Raw genomic sequence first — 18,077 nt, forward strand, 5'->3', positions numbered from 1 at the left:
CCATTTTAACACGTTGTCGTCGACTATTACTAGCCGAAATATTGAGAAAAAGATTTGAAACGAACCAAGGAAATGAAATGAAATTTGCCCATCGTAAAGATTTTGGTGAGGATTTTGGAAGCTTTCAAAGGGGAGACAACCCTGGAAATTTTATACCGACGCTAGATGTCGCTATTTCAGCACAGAAAACCGGCATGATCGTGAAATTTGTCTTGTGTCTTGACACAAGAAATTTTTAACCAACCAATAGAATTCTGTATAGGTGAGTAGCACACAAAATTTGCAATGCTTATAGCCATTAAGTTTTTGACGTTTGCAAATTAGGAAGAATGAGGATGTATAAGGGCGGTATTCGTTGTTCGCTGTCTATATTGCGACCTGTATTCGACGGTGAAGACTCAGTGTTGAGCATGTAAGTCTATTAGTGACTAGTAACCAAGTAATTTCACATGACGATGTTACTGTGAACCTCAGCGTCTTGCAAGCAAAGTATTCTACCGGACCAACACTTTCCTGTACATAATCCGCCTTGGCAAGCGATTAGTTTGAGGTCTGATGTCTACCCCAGCTACTCTGTCTAAAACTTGTAAGACCATGATGCAAAATTTGCATTCCATCTTCCAGTTCCAATCCAATTGTCGAGTCAGAGCTCCGGTCTGCAGGTCTGAGATCCAGTCTGGACTAGCCCTGGATGACTACATAACGTTCTTCTCCGTTTTTACTGACACTCGCATAGTAATAGCTGGGTCTCCTTTGCCCCGGTGGGAAGAATTGTAAAAAAGCAGTCGATTACTAACCTACCACGTTCACCCAGTCACTCCTTTACAATGCTTAGGGTTTTAGAACAACTGACTGTTAAAATCCCAAGATGTTGGTCATCCCAAAGTGAAATATCCAACCATATTTATTAAAGTCTAGCATTTCCACTCAATTGTCATTTACAAAATGGCTGCCATCTACATGGCGCACATGCACCGACAGGCAGGTGGATACAAAACTATCCTTCCCTTCTAATGCTGGAAAATACTAATGATGCCCTTATGTTGTTATATGATCATACAATAGCTGGCATTTGATGTACAAATCGCGTGCCAGGGATCCCAACTAGAGCATATGCTATTGTTTTGTGCTATTGCTTTCCACAAACGAGGGCAGTATGGGTCAGCCGTTTCGTTTCCAGCAGGGTTTGTAATTTTTCTTTTTGCCAGACCAATATGCCATCATAAGCTGGAAAGGATATGATTAATGTCACGGTGAAAAGAGAAAATATCGAGAAATTTACAATTGTATATTATGAACATGAATCCCAATATGTGGCTTTATATGTTTACCATAAAACAACGGTATAGTCCGTTTTCCGATTTGACATAAGTTTTTACATTACCCGTCATCCATCCAAGCCGACATTCAAGTCGAGATTAAAGAGTGCTTCAGTCTTGGCATATCATATTGAGGAAGACAATATCATTTGATCTATATCCGTTTTGAGTCGATACTTGTTGGCATTCAACCGATAATGATTAATACTCACCACACACAATGCTTTCTGATACAGAATAATTGATACTCACCACACACAATGCTTTCTGATACAGAATAATTGATACTCACCACACACAATGCTTTCTGATACAGAACAATACTCACCACACACAATGCTTTCTGGTACAGAATAATTAATACTCACCACACACAATGCTTTCTGATACAGAACAATACTCACCACACACAATGCTTTCTGGTACAGAACAATACTCACCACACACAATGCTTTCTGGTACAGAATAATTAATACTCACCACACACAATGCTTTCTGGTACAGAATAATTAATACTCACCACACACAATGCTTTCTGATGCAGAATAATCAATACTCACCACACACAATGCTTTCTGATACAGAATAATTAATACTCACCACACACAATGCTTTCTGATACAGAATAATTAATGCTCCACACACAATGTGTTTTGTGATACAAAACAAACTGTGTAGAAAACACCACAGGATTGTGTACGGTGATAGACGCTTATATCTGAATCATTAATGATGTGGCGGAGCAGTCGGTAACTTTGCATTTAAATAAAACAAAACGGAAAATGATGAACAAGTATTACCTACTTCGCTTTAAATCACTTTTGTGGAGTGTGGAGGTATGATGTCGTAAACTTTTATTGTGTGCTTAAGGCATATCCTGTGGTTGTATTGTGTGGTATGATTATGATGTCAAAATATCTGAACGTATCACAGGACATGTCATGTACCATGACATGTTCTGTGATAATGATTTTCCTTTGTCATGATGTATCCCCTGACGTGTACTGGGATACAACGTGAACATTTATTATAGAGAAACCGTGTCAAGGAAAATTACATTAAGAGGTGATGTGTATTTGTTATACAAGGCCTGCTTGGCTCTGTTTGCTTTACTACAACACTCCCCGTCATTTGTCACTCAATTAGTCATGAAGATTGGCGATGACAAGAGAGTTGCCGCTATTTCATTTATGCAAGGAGTGGTATAACAAGAGGCAGTGTCATCAAGCCGTAAGGTTGCTTCCTTTAATCAAGGACTGATCTGGAAGCCAAGGAGCCAAGGAGCCAAACCAATAATCCATCGTACTTGCCATTGTGTGATAGACGCTGGCGTTATTGCAGTGAGCATGAGCAAAGTCAGAAGGAACACTCAAGAGCCCATATTTGTAAATCATTTTGTATGTAATATTCTCACAAGTCCTGTTGCTTTATGGTATGTTAAATTTCCAAAAAAAGAGGTAACAAGATGTGAGAAAGTATGATGTCTTACAACAGTAGATATTGTTTACAAATATCTCTCAAAACAAGTGTTGCCACAAAATAACTGATAGACTTTCCAAAATGGGATTAAGCCAGAATCATTCTTTGCAAGTAATTGTTTGAAGGTGGAGGTAATGTAATGAGAATTATGCATGTCTGCTGCAAATTGCTTTAGCTCCAAGATGGAAACTTTTTCACTTGGATTTGTTTTAAAAGTGAGGTGCAGTTGGTTCTCAGGTATCTCCAGGTTTCCCGAATTTCCTCCACCCGTAAACCTGACCGCTATCAGGAAAGTCAAGTATATATTCAAAGTACAGTATAAAATGCTGATTATTCAGATACATGTAGATAAGTAAATGAAATACCTGCCACTCAAAATCGGTCTTCCAGCAACGTGTGGATGGTCGTGGGTTTCCCCGGGCTTTTCTCGGTCTCCTCCCACCATAATGCTGGCCGGCGTCGTATAAGTGAAATATTCTTGAGTACAGCATAAAGCACCAATCAAATAAATAAATAAATACCACTCAAAATCGTTTCTAGCAGTGTAGCATTTGTGTGCTGGCAGTGTGCCAGTGGTTTGCTTCTGGAATGGTATTGGACTGTTTGTAGAAAGCTTTTGTAACAGATATCAGCAGATGAACAAAATTAAGTAGGGTGGAATTATATATCAACATTGTCCAGAGATATTACTTCATTGCCCAAATCATTGTGTATGACACTTTTCAATAAAGCTTTTGAAAAAACCTGTATTTGGTGGTATTTTTCATTTAGCAGACCTCTATTAAGGAGGGTGGACGCCTTCTTCTGTTGGTAGATAATTTTTTATTAGGTGCAGTTCACTAGAGGTCACTAACTCACGTGTGTTGCATTGCAGTTGAATAATTTCAGCTGAACAGTGCATTTTGTTTTATGGTGGCTGTTAAAGTGGATCAAAGTGTAGACGAAATTTTGTCGACAGACTTGTCTCGTGCACAATTAAATTTAGTAATTCTTGTTACAATATATGTGCGTCTCATCATCTCATGTGAATTACCTCTCCCCCACAACGTGGAGTTATGAAACATAAGATAATTACTGTTTGAAGTAAGAAAAAATGTATGTGTCAGGCTTGACAATCAATTGAGTTTCTAATTTCACATGGAAAAAATGGATTTTGTGTACAGGTTCTAGTGAAAAAAAATGTTTAAAGCCGTTTTTTTGAGACATTTTAAAGGATTACAATTTTCGGTGTTATTAAATTGCTGAAAAAAAAATGTATTTTGAATTAAGACAGATTTTTCTTCTTCAGTGAGGCACAACTATAGAGCCGTTTGTTTACGCGTTTGTCTTGATTTTGATCGCGTTGTCGTCTTTTCTGGATTTTTTCAATAATTCACAGAACTGCGCTGTGTTTGGTTCACTGGTGAGATAACTTCATAGATGTTTGTCAGTTTTCATGTGTGTTACAAGTATTTACATTTCCAAAATACGAACATCAGTACAGTACATGCTGATTGACTATACAAATGTTCAGATAAGAATTGCGAGTTTTGACGAAGATAATTTTTTTTCTCATGAATATCAATATGATGTGCATAAATTTTTGGAAGTTTCATCGTTGACAAATTTCCATCCTAGAACTCTATTCTAATCTCTTTAACAATTCTGAATTTTCTAATATTTGATTTCATAAATGTGTATCCATTACAGGTATTTATAATAATTTCTAAATATGTGACATAATTGGAAATGGATACATGTTTTATTTAATCAAAGGCAGGAAGTAAGAATGTTGGTGTTAATGAAGATAAATAGAACTTTATCGTTGAAAATGATAATCATCGTCACAACAGTCTGCTGATAAAACTGCTGTTGGGTAGTTTAAATCATTTTTAGTGTACAGTATTAATGTTAATGTTATAGTACATTGTTGAACGCTAGTAAAATGAATAAGTAAATAAATATCTATTTATATATATATATATATATATATATATATATATATATATATATGTATATATAGGAAAGGTACCAGAAGAGTAAACTGACTGTATTACCTGTGCTTTGGACCAGGTGAGTAAAATCTCTGTGTTTTACAGGTGAGGGTCAGTCATGGACAGACTTGACTATCGCCGCAGTCGAAGCCGCGAGTCCTACAGAAGTGGCGGACACAGAGACAGCACCCCACTGGCCTACTCCGGAGCATATCGCAACCACAGCTCTTCCAGACGTCGAAGTCGAAGCTATAGCCGAGAACGAGGACGACACCGGTCTCGAAGTCGAGACCGGCGTTCCCGAAGTCGAGACCGGCGTTCCCGAAGTCATGATCATCGGACGCGCAGCCAATCTCATCGGTCACATAGCCGGGACAGTCGCAGGAGCAGCAGGAGACGTGGGGGTAGAGGGCGCTCTTCATCGTCTTCATCTTCCTCCTCTGACTCATCGGATCAGTTACGAAGGCAACGAGAAGAAGAGAAACAGGCAAAGGAGATTCTGGCAGCCCGTGTCTTTGTGTGTAATCTTCCTTATGGGAGCTTTACAGAGGCTGACCTGAGACATATGCTGGATAGTCATGGCAAACTGAAAAGTAAGTCTTAATTTAAAATTTGAAATGTGATATAAATGCATAATTTTAGACGACCATATAAGTTAAAATTTGGATTGCTTATAAACAAGAGGGTGGAGATGGCCAGCATACAATGACCGAGGAGACTCTTACCAATGTGGCTGCTTTGAGTGTCTGTCGGCAACCTACGTGTGGTCGTGTTTTCTCCCGGACTCTGCCTGGTTTCCTTCCATTTTTGTTTCTGTTATTTCATTTTCTTTGTTAATGTATGTTAGGGAGAACCCTTGAGGCCATTAGGCTGCAGGAAACACCCTTAAAGCAAATAAAGAATTAAATTAAATAAAATCAGCCCCATGTCGTAATAAGCCACATCGAGATCTCTGTTGCGCGGTGCTTAAAATGCTAGCACAGCGCAATGACCCAGGAGTTTCAAACCAATGAAGGCAGTGTGAGTGTAAGGCCAGTTTCCGCCCACCATAGTGCTGTCAGCTGTCTTATAAGTGAAATATTTTTGAATATGGTGTAAAACATCAAAAATAAAATCATTTTATTAAAATTACTCATTTATTTGATTGGTGTTTTACACCGTACTCAAGAACATTTCACTTATACAACAACGGCAAGCATTTTGATGGGAGGAAACATGTTGCCGGCAGACCTTCCTCTGATGGCTGGAGAGGAAGCCAGCCAGAACTTGACTTGTATTCACAGCGACCGCATTGGTGAGAGCCTCCTGGGTGATTTATGTCATTGCGCTGTGTTGGCGTGCTAACGCTCTCAGACACCGGGGCCATAAAAAGTAAATAGTCTGCGTCCTATATCTTCTATTGGGTAATTTCAGGGAGTGGTTTCAGATAATGGGAGTGTAAAACACTTCAGCACTCCTGCTTGCCAATACTGGGCTGATCTGTAAATCTAAATATATGTAGCTTAGCACTTACCCATTTACCCTAAATCACCTAAAATTTCGTCAATGAGTAAGTTTTTCATTTTTCTAGATTGTGTGAGTTCTACTGATTTTAGAAAGGTGCTTTGAGAGGTGTTCAGATGGAAAACTGGAAAAATGTAAATTTTAACACCAGAAGTAATATCTCATGACATTTTTTTGGCCTCCAGAAATGCTCTTTTTTTTGGTCGAATTTTCAGGTCATTTAGGGTAACCCTATTGCTGATTATTATTACAGGCGTCAACATGTTTGTGGATCGTGGATACGCTTTTCTGCAGTACGAGACTGAGGCCGATGCGAGGATTGCTGTGGAGGAAGGCCGAGGGAGTATTTGGAAAGGGCGTAAAATTGGTATGTGGTGATCCGGCCATTGACACCTGTGATGACACAGGTGGCCAATAGATCAGGGGGCTTTGGTAAAAACAAATAAAACAACCCCAAAAGACCATCATACAGAATGCAGTTGCCTCCCTCATGTTACTATTGTGTTCCTTTGGGCAAACTTTAGGCAATTAAATGCATTTCAAATCCTTTTGGAAATAGACCGATTTCACGGCACTTTATTTCAGGTTTTCTGTAAAAGGGTAGGTTCATGTATTGCTTCTAAATGAAGCAATGTTCTGTAATTTTGATCATTTGCCTTATGCTGAACTGTAATTATGATCATTTGCCTTATGCTGAATGCTTGAAAACAGATACCAGTCAGAAAACCTGTAAACCGTATGATATTGGTCCATCCTAACCCTTAGGTTTCATTTACATACACATTGCACAGTGTGCAAAGAATTCTATTTTTTTTTTTTTTTTTGTGAATGTGTAGTTCAGAGAATCTGAGCAAATATGATTTCTTTATTTGACCCAAAATATGCCACAAATTAGCACATTTTTGGAGATAACTAACTTTTCTCTACTATGATATCATTCTGCATGTACCTTCAAAGAAACCACAAAAGGAATTTCAGACATCACAAGAAATGAGAGAATCAGGCATAGTGAGGAAATTCGCCCTGGACAAAATCTAAGGTCGTTATTTATGCGAAGTTTAATGACTGACTCGTTAGTCGTTATCAATGCTTGTGAAGAAATTTTACTGGAAATGTTCACAGGTCAGCAGTGCTATTGAGACAAATAAAAACTGATTACTTCAATCAAAAACTTGCAATGTGTGTTTCTGTATGATCATTAAGCTTGATAGAGTCTGTCAGGTATAACTGCCGTCAAAACAGTTGCTGCCCTTAGATTATGTTACATGTATTATTACATTTGTGTAAATGTATTATTACATTTGTGGAAATGCCAAGTATTTATTACATTTGTGCTTTGAAGGGAGTAATATTAAATGTGCCTTTAGGAGACAGTTAAGACGCCTGCGTAACAACATCGACTGTGTCACAGCCTTACTAACTAAACTTGTTATTGTTCTTATATGGTCTTTGCATGCAGAAGATATGATTGTATTTTCGGGTGAAGATAGTATTTTAATTTACATGTACAAAAAGTGATAAAATCCATCCAGAGTTGTAAAAAATGCACATAAAGGGATGGATTTCAAGACACTTAAAATCCAGTGTTTATCAGTTGACATCAGTGTTTATGCTAACATCAGTGTCAGCATCCAAGAACAATGAAAGCAGTATTCAGGTCATTGTGTAAGGGTTATATCTGAAAAGCACTGTACGGATTTGTATTGTGCTCGGGTTTTACATATTTGTTAAGAACAGTAACACAGGGCTGATGTCACATTGTTAACACCCAGCCCATATGTTAATTACTGTAAATTACCGAACTACAACCATCGTGTCTCTTGTGTGCTAGAATTCATGTTAAGGTGACTTTTTCAGCCCTTTATGTATCTCCCGCGGGTGAACTCTGTGGAATCTGTGATACCAAATCCATGTATTATTTACTAGTATTCTTCATTTATTATTTATTTATTTGATTGTTGTTTTACGACAATTTGTTACAATTGCTGTGTGTGATTGAATATTTTCCCCTCTTGACCTACTGTAGATGTTCATGTAGGTCAACATTGACATCATATGGTAACCGTCTCATGTATATTTCTGGCAACCTGCTCCTGTTTCCTGTTAACTGGTTTTGCATAACCTCTAATTGAACATGTTTAATGATTGTCCATTCATTCCCAGACCTGCAAAGGGACAGGCCTAAAGCTGTCGGTTTTCTGCCAGTGATGAAATCCAGTGTTGAACATGTTCATATCATTATAATGTTGAGCATCGCCATAATTCTATTAGTTTCTGCTTTATTTCAGATATAAAAATGGCTATGGAAGGAAGACGAGACAGAGAAGGATTTGCCAGACGTCCCTCACCCCCTCCGCCCATGGGGTAAGTTACAGCTGAGTGCTCAAGGCAGTCATGATAAGCAATTGATTGATCCCTCGTGCCTGATATCTGACAATCCTGTTGCGTGATAATTTTACGCCTCGTTCCATTTTGAGACACGACACAAAGATTGAAGGTTGTAACATCCGGTTGATCTATTTGCAGCATTATTGAGTATGATTGGTGAAATGGGTGTTCTTGATTGACAGTTTGGAAAGGTGTTAGTTTGTCTGGTATTGTCTTAGGGCTTTCACAGATGGTAGTGAATCAAATCAGTTACAGGTGATAAAACTGCCCCAGTTAGACTGAACACTATTATACCATTGTTGATTTGTGCATCAGTTTTCTGACAGATAACACTGGCCCAGATAACTCAGTTGGTGGAGTGTCTGTTTCGGGGCCTAAGTCGGGTCACACCCAAGACCTTGAAAGAGGAAATTATATTTTCCTCATTGCCGTTCAAAGTGAAGGGAATAGTGCGACAGGTTGACCTTTCTCAGTATAATGGTTGGGACAGGGTGGCTTATTTGCCATCGGTAAGCTGTCTCATTGAAGCAGCACTTGATAAAAGAGCGGTGGAAATTAGTCCTGCAGGAAGGAGGCACATTACATGCACTGTAAGAATTCCTTCGTCGTCACATAACTGAAAAATGGTTAAGTACAATTTTAAACCCCAAGCTTTCACTCACTCTGATAGATAATATGCAGATTTCATTAATTTTATCATGTGACACAATCATCAAAATAGTTCTGATCGAGAAAGGTCGAATACTGAAATTACATCTTAGTACTCAAATGATATCTGAAATAACTTTGAGGGAAAACATAGTGTATATCACCTAAAGTTTGGTGCTGTGTGTGAAAATGCACATTCAGAAGCAGATAAAGGCCTTTAGAATGGCACTTTTAATGCTACCTACTTTCAACTTAACGAAAACTCTTTAACTGGTCCTATAAGGTTGATGAATTGATCAGAATGCGTCACTTGAGAAATGCTAAATTTCAGATGAAACACAAAAGCTGCATACCAAATTATGGTATATGTACTTTTTTCTGCCCATTTTCTGATACTTTAATTTTCACTTAATTTTTTGTGCGGAAACAATTTCGCTGCCACTGAAGCTGTGAAGATTTTGCTCTGTATGGCCTAACTTTCTCTGAAGATTTGTAATTTTTGCAAACTTTAATGTAATAAGTTCACTTATTTTGCTCACAACGGTATGACTGAAATATTGCCAATGTGGAATTAAAGAACAATTATTCATTCATGTGATTGAAGCACTGAAGTTTAATTTGCTGTTGGTGCAGATTTGTCATAACAGACTTTTGTGCCTTTGAAAGCAGTAATTTTGCCAGGAGATGAAATACATATGGAAATAGTCATAAAGAGGGTGTGTGTGGGTGGAAGTGAAGGAGGGGGGTGGGGGATGGGGGATGGAAACTTTGGGCATAATGTTTTCAGTTTTGTCCAACAGTAAATACAAATTCTTGTCATTGCTGCTGTACTAGATTATATCGCACATGTGTACTCCCCATTCACTTGTGTGATAATTTTGACCTTTGTTTAACTCAGGCTTCTTCCTCTGTCTGGTGTACAAAGGCCTGACCCGGACAGACCTGACAGGTATTGGTGATTGTGCAACTTGTTGCTGTTGTAAGGACTTGTGCAAATTTTTTTCTGTTGTCCTGACTCGTGCAACTTGTTACTGTCGCCCTGACTTGTGCAACTTGTTACTGTCGCCCTGACTTGTGCAGCTTGTTACTGTCGCCCTGACTTGTGCAACTTGTTACTGTCGCCCTGACTTGTCGATCCTGCACACCAGGCTTTGTCTGCATGGATGTTATTATTCTGTCCGCCCGACATAGTGATTCTTGTACATGTGCATCTACAAGAGTTTAGAAAGATTTAATATAGGAATTGAGAAATGCACAAACTTCCTTACAGGATGACAAATATAATTTTGTGTTTCTCAAGGACTGTTTTTTATATTTCTTAATTCGGGTGACCTGAGATCAAACCCGGATCGCATCATACCAAAGACTTTATAAATGGTACGGTACTTGTTGCTGCCTCGCTCTTTGCTCAGCACGAGGAGGCTAGAACCAGGAAAACAGACTGGTTGGCAGGGGGTCAGTCATGAAATAGTTTGTTGTCCATTCAGCAAATGCATTCATAGATTTATATGGGTATGCCTTTTGAATGGGGAATCTGGCACTGTTATTAGTGGAATAAAGTTGATTTGACGTCACTGGTCTCAATATGGTCTGAAAAATTTACAAATTTTGCTAGGTAAAAATTAACTCAAACTAGTTTTCTGGAAGTGTTTAATGATTTTTCTTCTGACATTATACTTTAGATCCTTTAAATAAACTAAAATGCTTACAATATTTTGCAGAAAAAAAAATCCACTGTCTTACGATTGAAGAGGTACCAGCAAATCTATTAGTGTACCTGTAAAATGAGCTTGCTTTAGTTGTATGCTTGTGTGCTGGAGTCGTTTGCATTATCCTGAGAGTGCATCAATTTAGAAAATCAACAAGTTACTAAGTCCATGAGTTATCTTTTCACCAGTTTAACCCCAGGCCGCCTCCCACGAGACCGTTCACCTGTTCGCCTCGTCAGAGATCGCTCACCCTTGAGGGACGACAGATACAGAGACCCCTACAGAGATCTGAGAGACCCCCCTGTCAGGTATACTAAGGGAGACTACTCAAGTCCATGTGTGGGAAGATTTGCCTACCGCTGATAAACTGAGGAGTGTGTAGTTCATACGTTAAATAGAGAATTGAAAAGAAATCTGCTATTAGCCAGTTAGTGTGGATTAATTATGGTTGATTTATAGGACGGCGGCCAGCATTATGGTGGGAGGAAGCCAGGCAGACCCTGTGGGTAACCCACGTCCGCCCACATCACTTGTATGTGATTGCCTCGCAGGTGTGATAGTGCTATGTGCTGTATATTTTAAAAATCTGGAAAAATAGTGCAAAATATGGATCTTGAGAATGCATGCCTCCTTGTGCCTCTTAGCAGTCATGGTGGTGGTTCAAATCCACCATCAGCCGATTTTTCAATTTAGGCTTTAGATGATTTCCTCTATGTATTAATATAAATTAACAAAAAAGGGGGTTAAGAAATTTTCATGATGTTTCACTGGAGCGCTTACATCAGTTTTCTCACAAGATTGTAGTTGCTCTGTGGATTAAATACTGATGAAATAACTGTGTGTTTGTGTGTGTTTACCAGGCGAGATGACCCGTATTATGATGACCCCTACAGACGTCTCCCTCCTCCAGACGACCCTTACCTGGACAGACTGAGAGACGACAGATACAGGTGAGTCAACAAGGCAGGGCTGAAGATCTGGTAAAGGTGCACAAAAATTACACCTGTATGTAATTGACTGGCTTGTTTTACAGCGGGGGCCTCTGTGGTTCATTTGGTTAGCGCGCTAGCGCAGCGTAATGACCCAGGAGCCTCTCACCAATGGGAAGGTCTATCAGCAACCTGCGGATGGTCGTGGGTTTTCCCCGGGCTTTGCCCAGTTTCCTCCCACCATAATGCGGGCCGCCGTCGTATAAGTGAAACATTCTTGAGTAAGGTGTAAAACACCAATCAGATAAATAAATCAATAAATATTTGACAGCGAACTGGGGTAAAATCTGCCTATTTTGTGTGAGTTTAATTTTGCTCTCTGCTGTGATTCTTCAACCTTTTGGGCATGTGTGCAAGGTGTTTATTCAAGCATATTTTTACGGCTTTATTCTTTGTAGACCATTAAGGTCATACTTTTTAAGAAGCCCAGAAATTGGCCGATGCAATCCATGTAGTTTTGTCTCCAAAATCTAATTATAAATGTGCTTAAATTGCACTGAAAGTTTCCTCTTTCATAACAGTAAACAGGCAGCGAAATTTGGCGCGAACGAAACCGTCGGTCGCGCAACGGTTACGTGCGGTTCAATTTGGCTAACCGGAAAATCGGTTAGGCCAACTGTCCAACGAGAACGTTCTTAGAGTCAGTGTGCATTAGGTAACTACAGATAAACTGGACTGAACAGCTTTCATAATCACAACGCGGCCAGTATGGCAACGCGTCTAAAAATAGAAACATCGATTTCAGCCACAGCCAGCTGCCTGTGCTGGTCACATGGAAATGTAATCATTCATATATGCTTTACAGGCTTTGAGATAATACTCAAATTATTTATTTTGACTTATCTTTTCACGATCACGCAAGTAAATAAAACAAGGTTACCTTTTCATGTACATGTAGTTTAATTGCTACTCGAGCCCAAATTAGTCGAGTCTACTGTACAGATTGATGGAACCCTCACGGGACCTCACCGGCTGCGTTCTGATTTAGAGCACAGGCCTGTGACGCATAGGCCTGTGACGTCAAGGTCTCTCCCGGCCCTGTAGCGAGTATATATATACTGTATATATATATATATCACTATGGTAAGACTCACACCACGTGCGTTGGAAACTGCGTTAATTATCAGTAATCAGGGATACCAAACTCGCTCCCCAATACCGTAATGACACTTACTGGAAGTACTTAATGTTGGACTGGGCATATTGCAAACATATAAGCCTGTATAACGGAATTTCACGTAAAAATGTGCCACAGGAGTCAAGTACCAACCAGGCAACACACAACGTTGAAACACCGTGTGAGTGTAAAATTTCTCTTTCTTTTGTTCACCAACCTTACGGTATGAGCTGCTAGATATAGAAAAGAAAAACAAACATAACATTGAGCTGAATACTTGATCCATAATGATGCCTGAAACATAAACCACGTAAACAATTAGCGTAACCGATCGGATTGATAAACATACGTGGCGTAACCAAATGATAGGTTAGGCGAGGCGGAAAAGACGTAACCGATTTCTGGGTTTCGCCGGCAGGCCAAATTTCGCTGCCTGAGTAAATGTTGAGGAAGGTGTCTTGCTGGTTTAGATGTTTAAAGCGCTGGCTTACTGCAACTATCAGGCCCTTGACTACTGAGGTCACGTGTTCAAATCCAGGCTTAGCTATTTCAGCCGTGGCATTTTGGCTATAGGTTTGGCAAAGGCCGGTGGTTTACTCTAGGCACTGTTTTCCTCTGACCATAGATTTGACTTGGCCGAGGTGGTTAGTACACCAACATGGCGCTTTGACCCATGATGTCCAGCTCATGCTGGCTTCTTCTCAAACCACACATGGGCCAGCAGCCTGCGGATGGTCATGGGTTTCCCTCGAACTGCCCGATTTTCTCTTACCATAAGGCTGGTTGGTGTCATATAAGTGAAATAGTCTTGAGTATGGCATAAAACACCAGTCAGATAATATAAATAAATAAAACACCTGAGCTCTGCGTCAAACACCAATCAGATAAACAAAATAAATGAATAAAACAGTGTTTACTAACAGAAGCACTGGGCTGATCAATTAGGATTTTGTCATCAGAATTGCCAAGTATCTGGCAAATGATTACTCTTACATACCTCTGTCTAGTAGAGTTCCTCCATGTGTAAAGCTGACAAACTGCTTTACAAATACAGTATTTTAGGGAATGGCATAAAACTTCCACCAGAGACATAAAGAATTAAACACAGCAGACAAATAAAAGATGGAAATAAATGAATTGCTCATCCATTGTCAATGGAGGGTACTTCTATATTGTCATAGGGCAGAACGTGTCAGATGTTTACGGTTCACATTGTACATAGGAAGGTCTTTCGGTAACCTGCTGATGACTGGGTTTCCCCCAGGCTCTGCCCATTTTCCTCCCACCAGAACGCTGACCGCCATCCTATAATTGAAATATTCTTGAAACCAGGTATAAATAAATATTACTCTAAACATTCATTCGCTTATTTTGTTAAAATCGCCACAGCCGTCGGGGAGAGGGTCTGTCAACAACCTGCGGATGGTCGTGGGCTTCCCCTGAACTCCCCCGTTTTTTCTCCCACCATAATGCTGTCCGTCGTCGTATACGTGAAATATTCTCGAGTATGGTGTAAAACACGAATAAGTAAGTAAAATAAATAAATAAAATTGCCTGTGTGAAATGTCAGCTGTTTTGCTGGTGTCCTAATGACTTGCTGCTGTTTACTGTATTTCAGAGGACTCCCCCCACCACCCCCACGTCGCGAGCCATATGTGGACCCTTACCTGCCCCCACAGCGACCCCTACCTCCTCCAGAGTGTACTGTGCTACTCACAGAGGAACAAGTCAGGTGAGACAGAAACTGGTAGACTCTGCTCTGACTGGAGTAAGAAACAAACCTCTCACATTGTGGCATACAAAGCCACTGTAAGTCTTCAGCCTTTTTGCATGTTTTCAAGACCTTTATTGATATTTAGCTAATAAAGTCTTGACTTGTGGAGTCTTGTGCAAGAAGGTTGAAGAGTTGCAGTGAGCTTAATTTGATTTATTCCTGAAGTGAGTGTTCTCTGGCTCAGTAGCAGCAGAAGTTATTATTATTATTATTATAAAAGTTAATATTATTTTTTAAGTGCTGAAACTTACAATTTTCCACAAGAATAACATCCCATGCAAAACATGGAAAATAACATTTCCAAGCAAACCTCAGAACACCTTTCTGGAATTTATAGACCTCTCACAATCAGGAAAAATGGGTAAGTTAGTCATGGAGAATTATGTATGTCTATTTAGAGTATTTAGCAATGTATGTGAATTTACTCTTTTATCTTTCTAGACCATACGGCGAGTTGATCATTAGGAAGGTTAAGGCCAATGGATTAGTAGCTTCCATTGCCGTGCTGCCTGAAGACCGCACTATTCCACTGGCGGTGGAGGACATGACAAGACGGGGGACACTGTTTGCCATCGTCATCACCAGCCAAAACGAAGTTCATAGTTCAGTCACTCTGAACATCTTGCACGGTCAGCCACAAGGTAAGTCGGCCTATCATCTCTGGCAAAAATTCAGACAATTGGCGGTGTGCTGAATTTGGAATCTGTAACAGTGTTTAATTCAGAAAGATCATTTCAAGGAAATCGTAGAAGTTCTTAAATAAAGTGTGTTTTAAATGTACATCGGAATTGATATACTTTGTTTTATGGGAACGGTGTTGTCTTTTCTGCTTCTAGTTCATATTCGATACAATGTGTAAAAGAGTGAAATTCGCAGAGAAAGTAGGACAACAAAATATGTTTTCAGGCATGTGAAATAAATTTGTATTTGAAAAATTTATTGAAGTCTTTAGTATCTTACTTTGATCGTTTGCAGTGAGCGATTTGTGAAAGAATCCCTACAAAACCTTTTTCACTGCTCAGTTTTGACTGGAGAAAGAATAAAAAAAATTATACAAAACGTATACATGGTAGTAAAGACCTCAAAATAGTGGGTCATGAATAAACACAGCAAAATAACCCGTCACAAATTAAAACAGCAGAATAATGCTTAACTAATAAACAAAGCAAAATGATGCATCACAAATAAACACCGCAAGATAACGCGTCAGAAACGTCGCGTAAAGTGAATCTTCTGGACCCCTGTAAATATAAAGATAGCTGTCGGCCTAGTGGTTTCAAAAACCACTTGATTGTAGTCAAGTCTGTTGGTGAGTATTAAAAGATGAGTCTATTTTCGATGAGAAATAAAGATCTATTTGCTCTTTGTTGCATTGCGTTTGAGTTTGAAGTTCATGTACCAGCCTTTAGTTTGATAACTTGGGATCTATACCAAAGGTCCTATACTTCTGATAAACACATCCTATGACACCGTTTGTATTTTCATGTGCTAAGCACAGGCTCTACATTCATGACAACAGATCCTATATTCGTGATAACATGGATCCTATATTTATGATAACATGAATCCTATATTCGTGATAACATGGATCCAATATTCATAATAACATGAATCCTATATTCGTGATAACATGGATCCTATATTCGTGATAGCATGGACCCTTATATTCATGATAACATGGATCCTATATTCGTAACATGGATCCTATATTCATGATAACATATATCCTATATTCGTGATAACATATATCCTATATTCATGATAACATGGATCCTATATTCTTGATAACATGGATCCTATATTCATGGTACACCTGGGTCCTATATTCATGGTAACCTGGGTCCTATTTTCATGGTAACCTGGGTCCTATTTTCTAAATCATGAATATCCTATATTAACATAAGATGGATATACTGCATTCACAACAACATAGGTTTTATATTCCTGTACAATCAAAATTGCTGTTTTGTGATTACCTGTCGAGTAAACGTGGTGCAGTTCTGGGGTGAATCACTGAGACATCTTCGAACAACAGTCCGTGCCAATCTACAGATGTTTGCCTTTTTTCAGATGAATAATGCACCAAAATGTTCGGAGTTGTATGAATCCAGTTGAAAGTAACTCAAGAAAGATGATGAAATGACTTTCAGGATGTTGTAGAAAACCTCACTATTTAGATTTTTACGAAAACTAATGAGATTTGAATCACAGCAATGTGAAAGCCAGTTTTGCAGAAGTTTGTTACCTTTCAAACTGTACAACTTTCTTCTGTTAAAATGTTCACAAAACTGTAATATTTTGGTGATAAACCATTTGCATTTTCCATTTTTCAGAACTGGACCATGAAGATTAAACATGTTGAATAAAGAGCCATGCTTATATTCCAGTGGTTGAATGCTTTTCTTAATTTTTTTTACATACAAAAGACAAAATGCATATCTACTTCATAATGTTGTTTGTTGTGTGTGTTTTTTACACTTCGTATATTTCCAAATGGTGCAATATGACTTATTTTGAGTAATCCTATATTGATCTTCTTCATTTTTGACAGAGCACAGAAACATGCCTCTGGATGACGCCATGTCTTTTAGTAGCGCGAAGTTTTGATCGTTACGTGCAATCAGTACGTGAAAAGGCTGCCCCACCGCCCAGGCCAGCCCCAGGCCCAGCCCCTTTTATAACGCCTGAACCTGGAATCTCTTACTTGTTAAATCTGCTGGCAGATAATCGTCAGCTGACCGTGGTAGAGCTAGATAAAGTCATCAGTTTACCTCACCGAGAGACGCAATAAGCTGAGAGGTGACCCACCAGTAGCAGAGAGTCCTGCAGTCACAGTTGCCCCCCAGGGCAGCCATTTTGTCCCCAGAAGAGAAAGAGGGTAGGTTCTTTGAGACATCGTGAATTTGCAGCGTACTTGTTTTTTCAGTGGTTGATAGTATGAAGGAAACAGCGTGCTGATTTCAAGATTCAAATGCTACCAACATCTTGACCCGTTATTTTTTTTTTTAAAAAAGGGCATCCTAATTTGTATCGCTACAGCTGGTCTTAATTCTCTGCAAATGCAAAATTTCCTCGCAGATTGTTGTGGACATATCCACGTGTTGGTACAGCTTGAAAAAATGAGTATTGACTGAGCCCAGGTGCTCCACCACCATTTTGCTGCCGACTTCCAAATGCA

General features: G+C 39.2%; 1 protein-coding gene across 1 annotated transcript; it reads left to right on the forward strand.

Moving 5' to 3' along the window:
• The first annotated feature begins 184 nt into the window (after positions 1–184).
• On the forward strand, positions 185–17,781 carry LOC135465998 (nuclear receptor coactivator 5-like). The gene is given in 12 exon segments (XM_064743382.1): positions 185–262; positions 4,877–5,364; positions 6,528–6,641; positions 8,563–8,638; positions 10,209–10,259; positions 11,208–11,327; positions 11,880–11,969; positions 14,744–14,857; positions 15,341–15,540; positions 17,451–17,485; positions 17,487–17,666; positions 17,668–17,781. Coding segments are annotated over 11 exon segments (1,569 nt in total). The 5' UTR covers positions 185–262; positions 4,877–4,889.
• The last annotated feature ends 296 nt before the right edge of the window (positions 17,782–18,077 follow it).

Source organism: Liolophura sinensis, chromosome 5, assembly GCF_032854445.1.
Source record: "Liolophura sinensis isolate JHLJ2023 chromosome 5, CUHK_Ljap_v2, whole genome shotgun sequence".
NCBI lineage: Eukaryota > Metazoa > Mollusca > Polyplacophora > Chitonida > Chitonidae > Liolophura > Liolophura sinensis.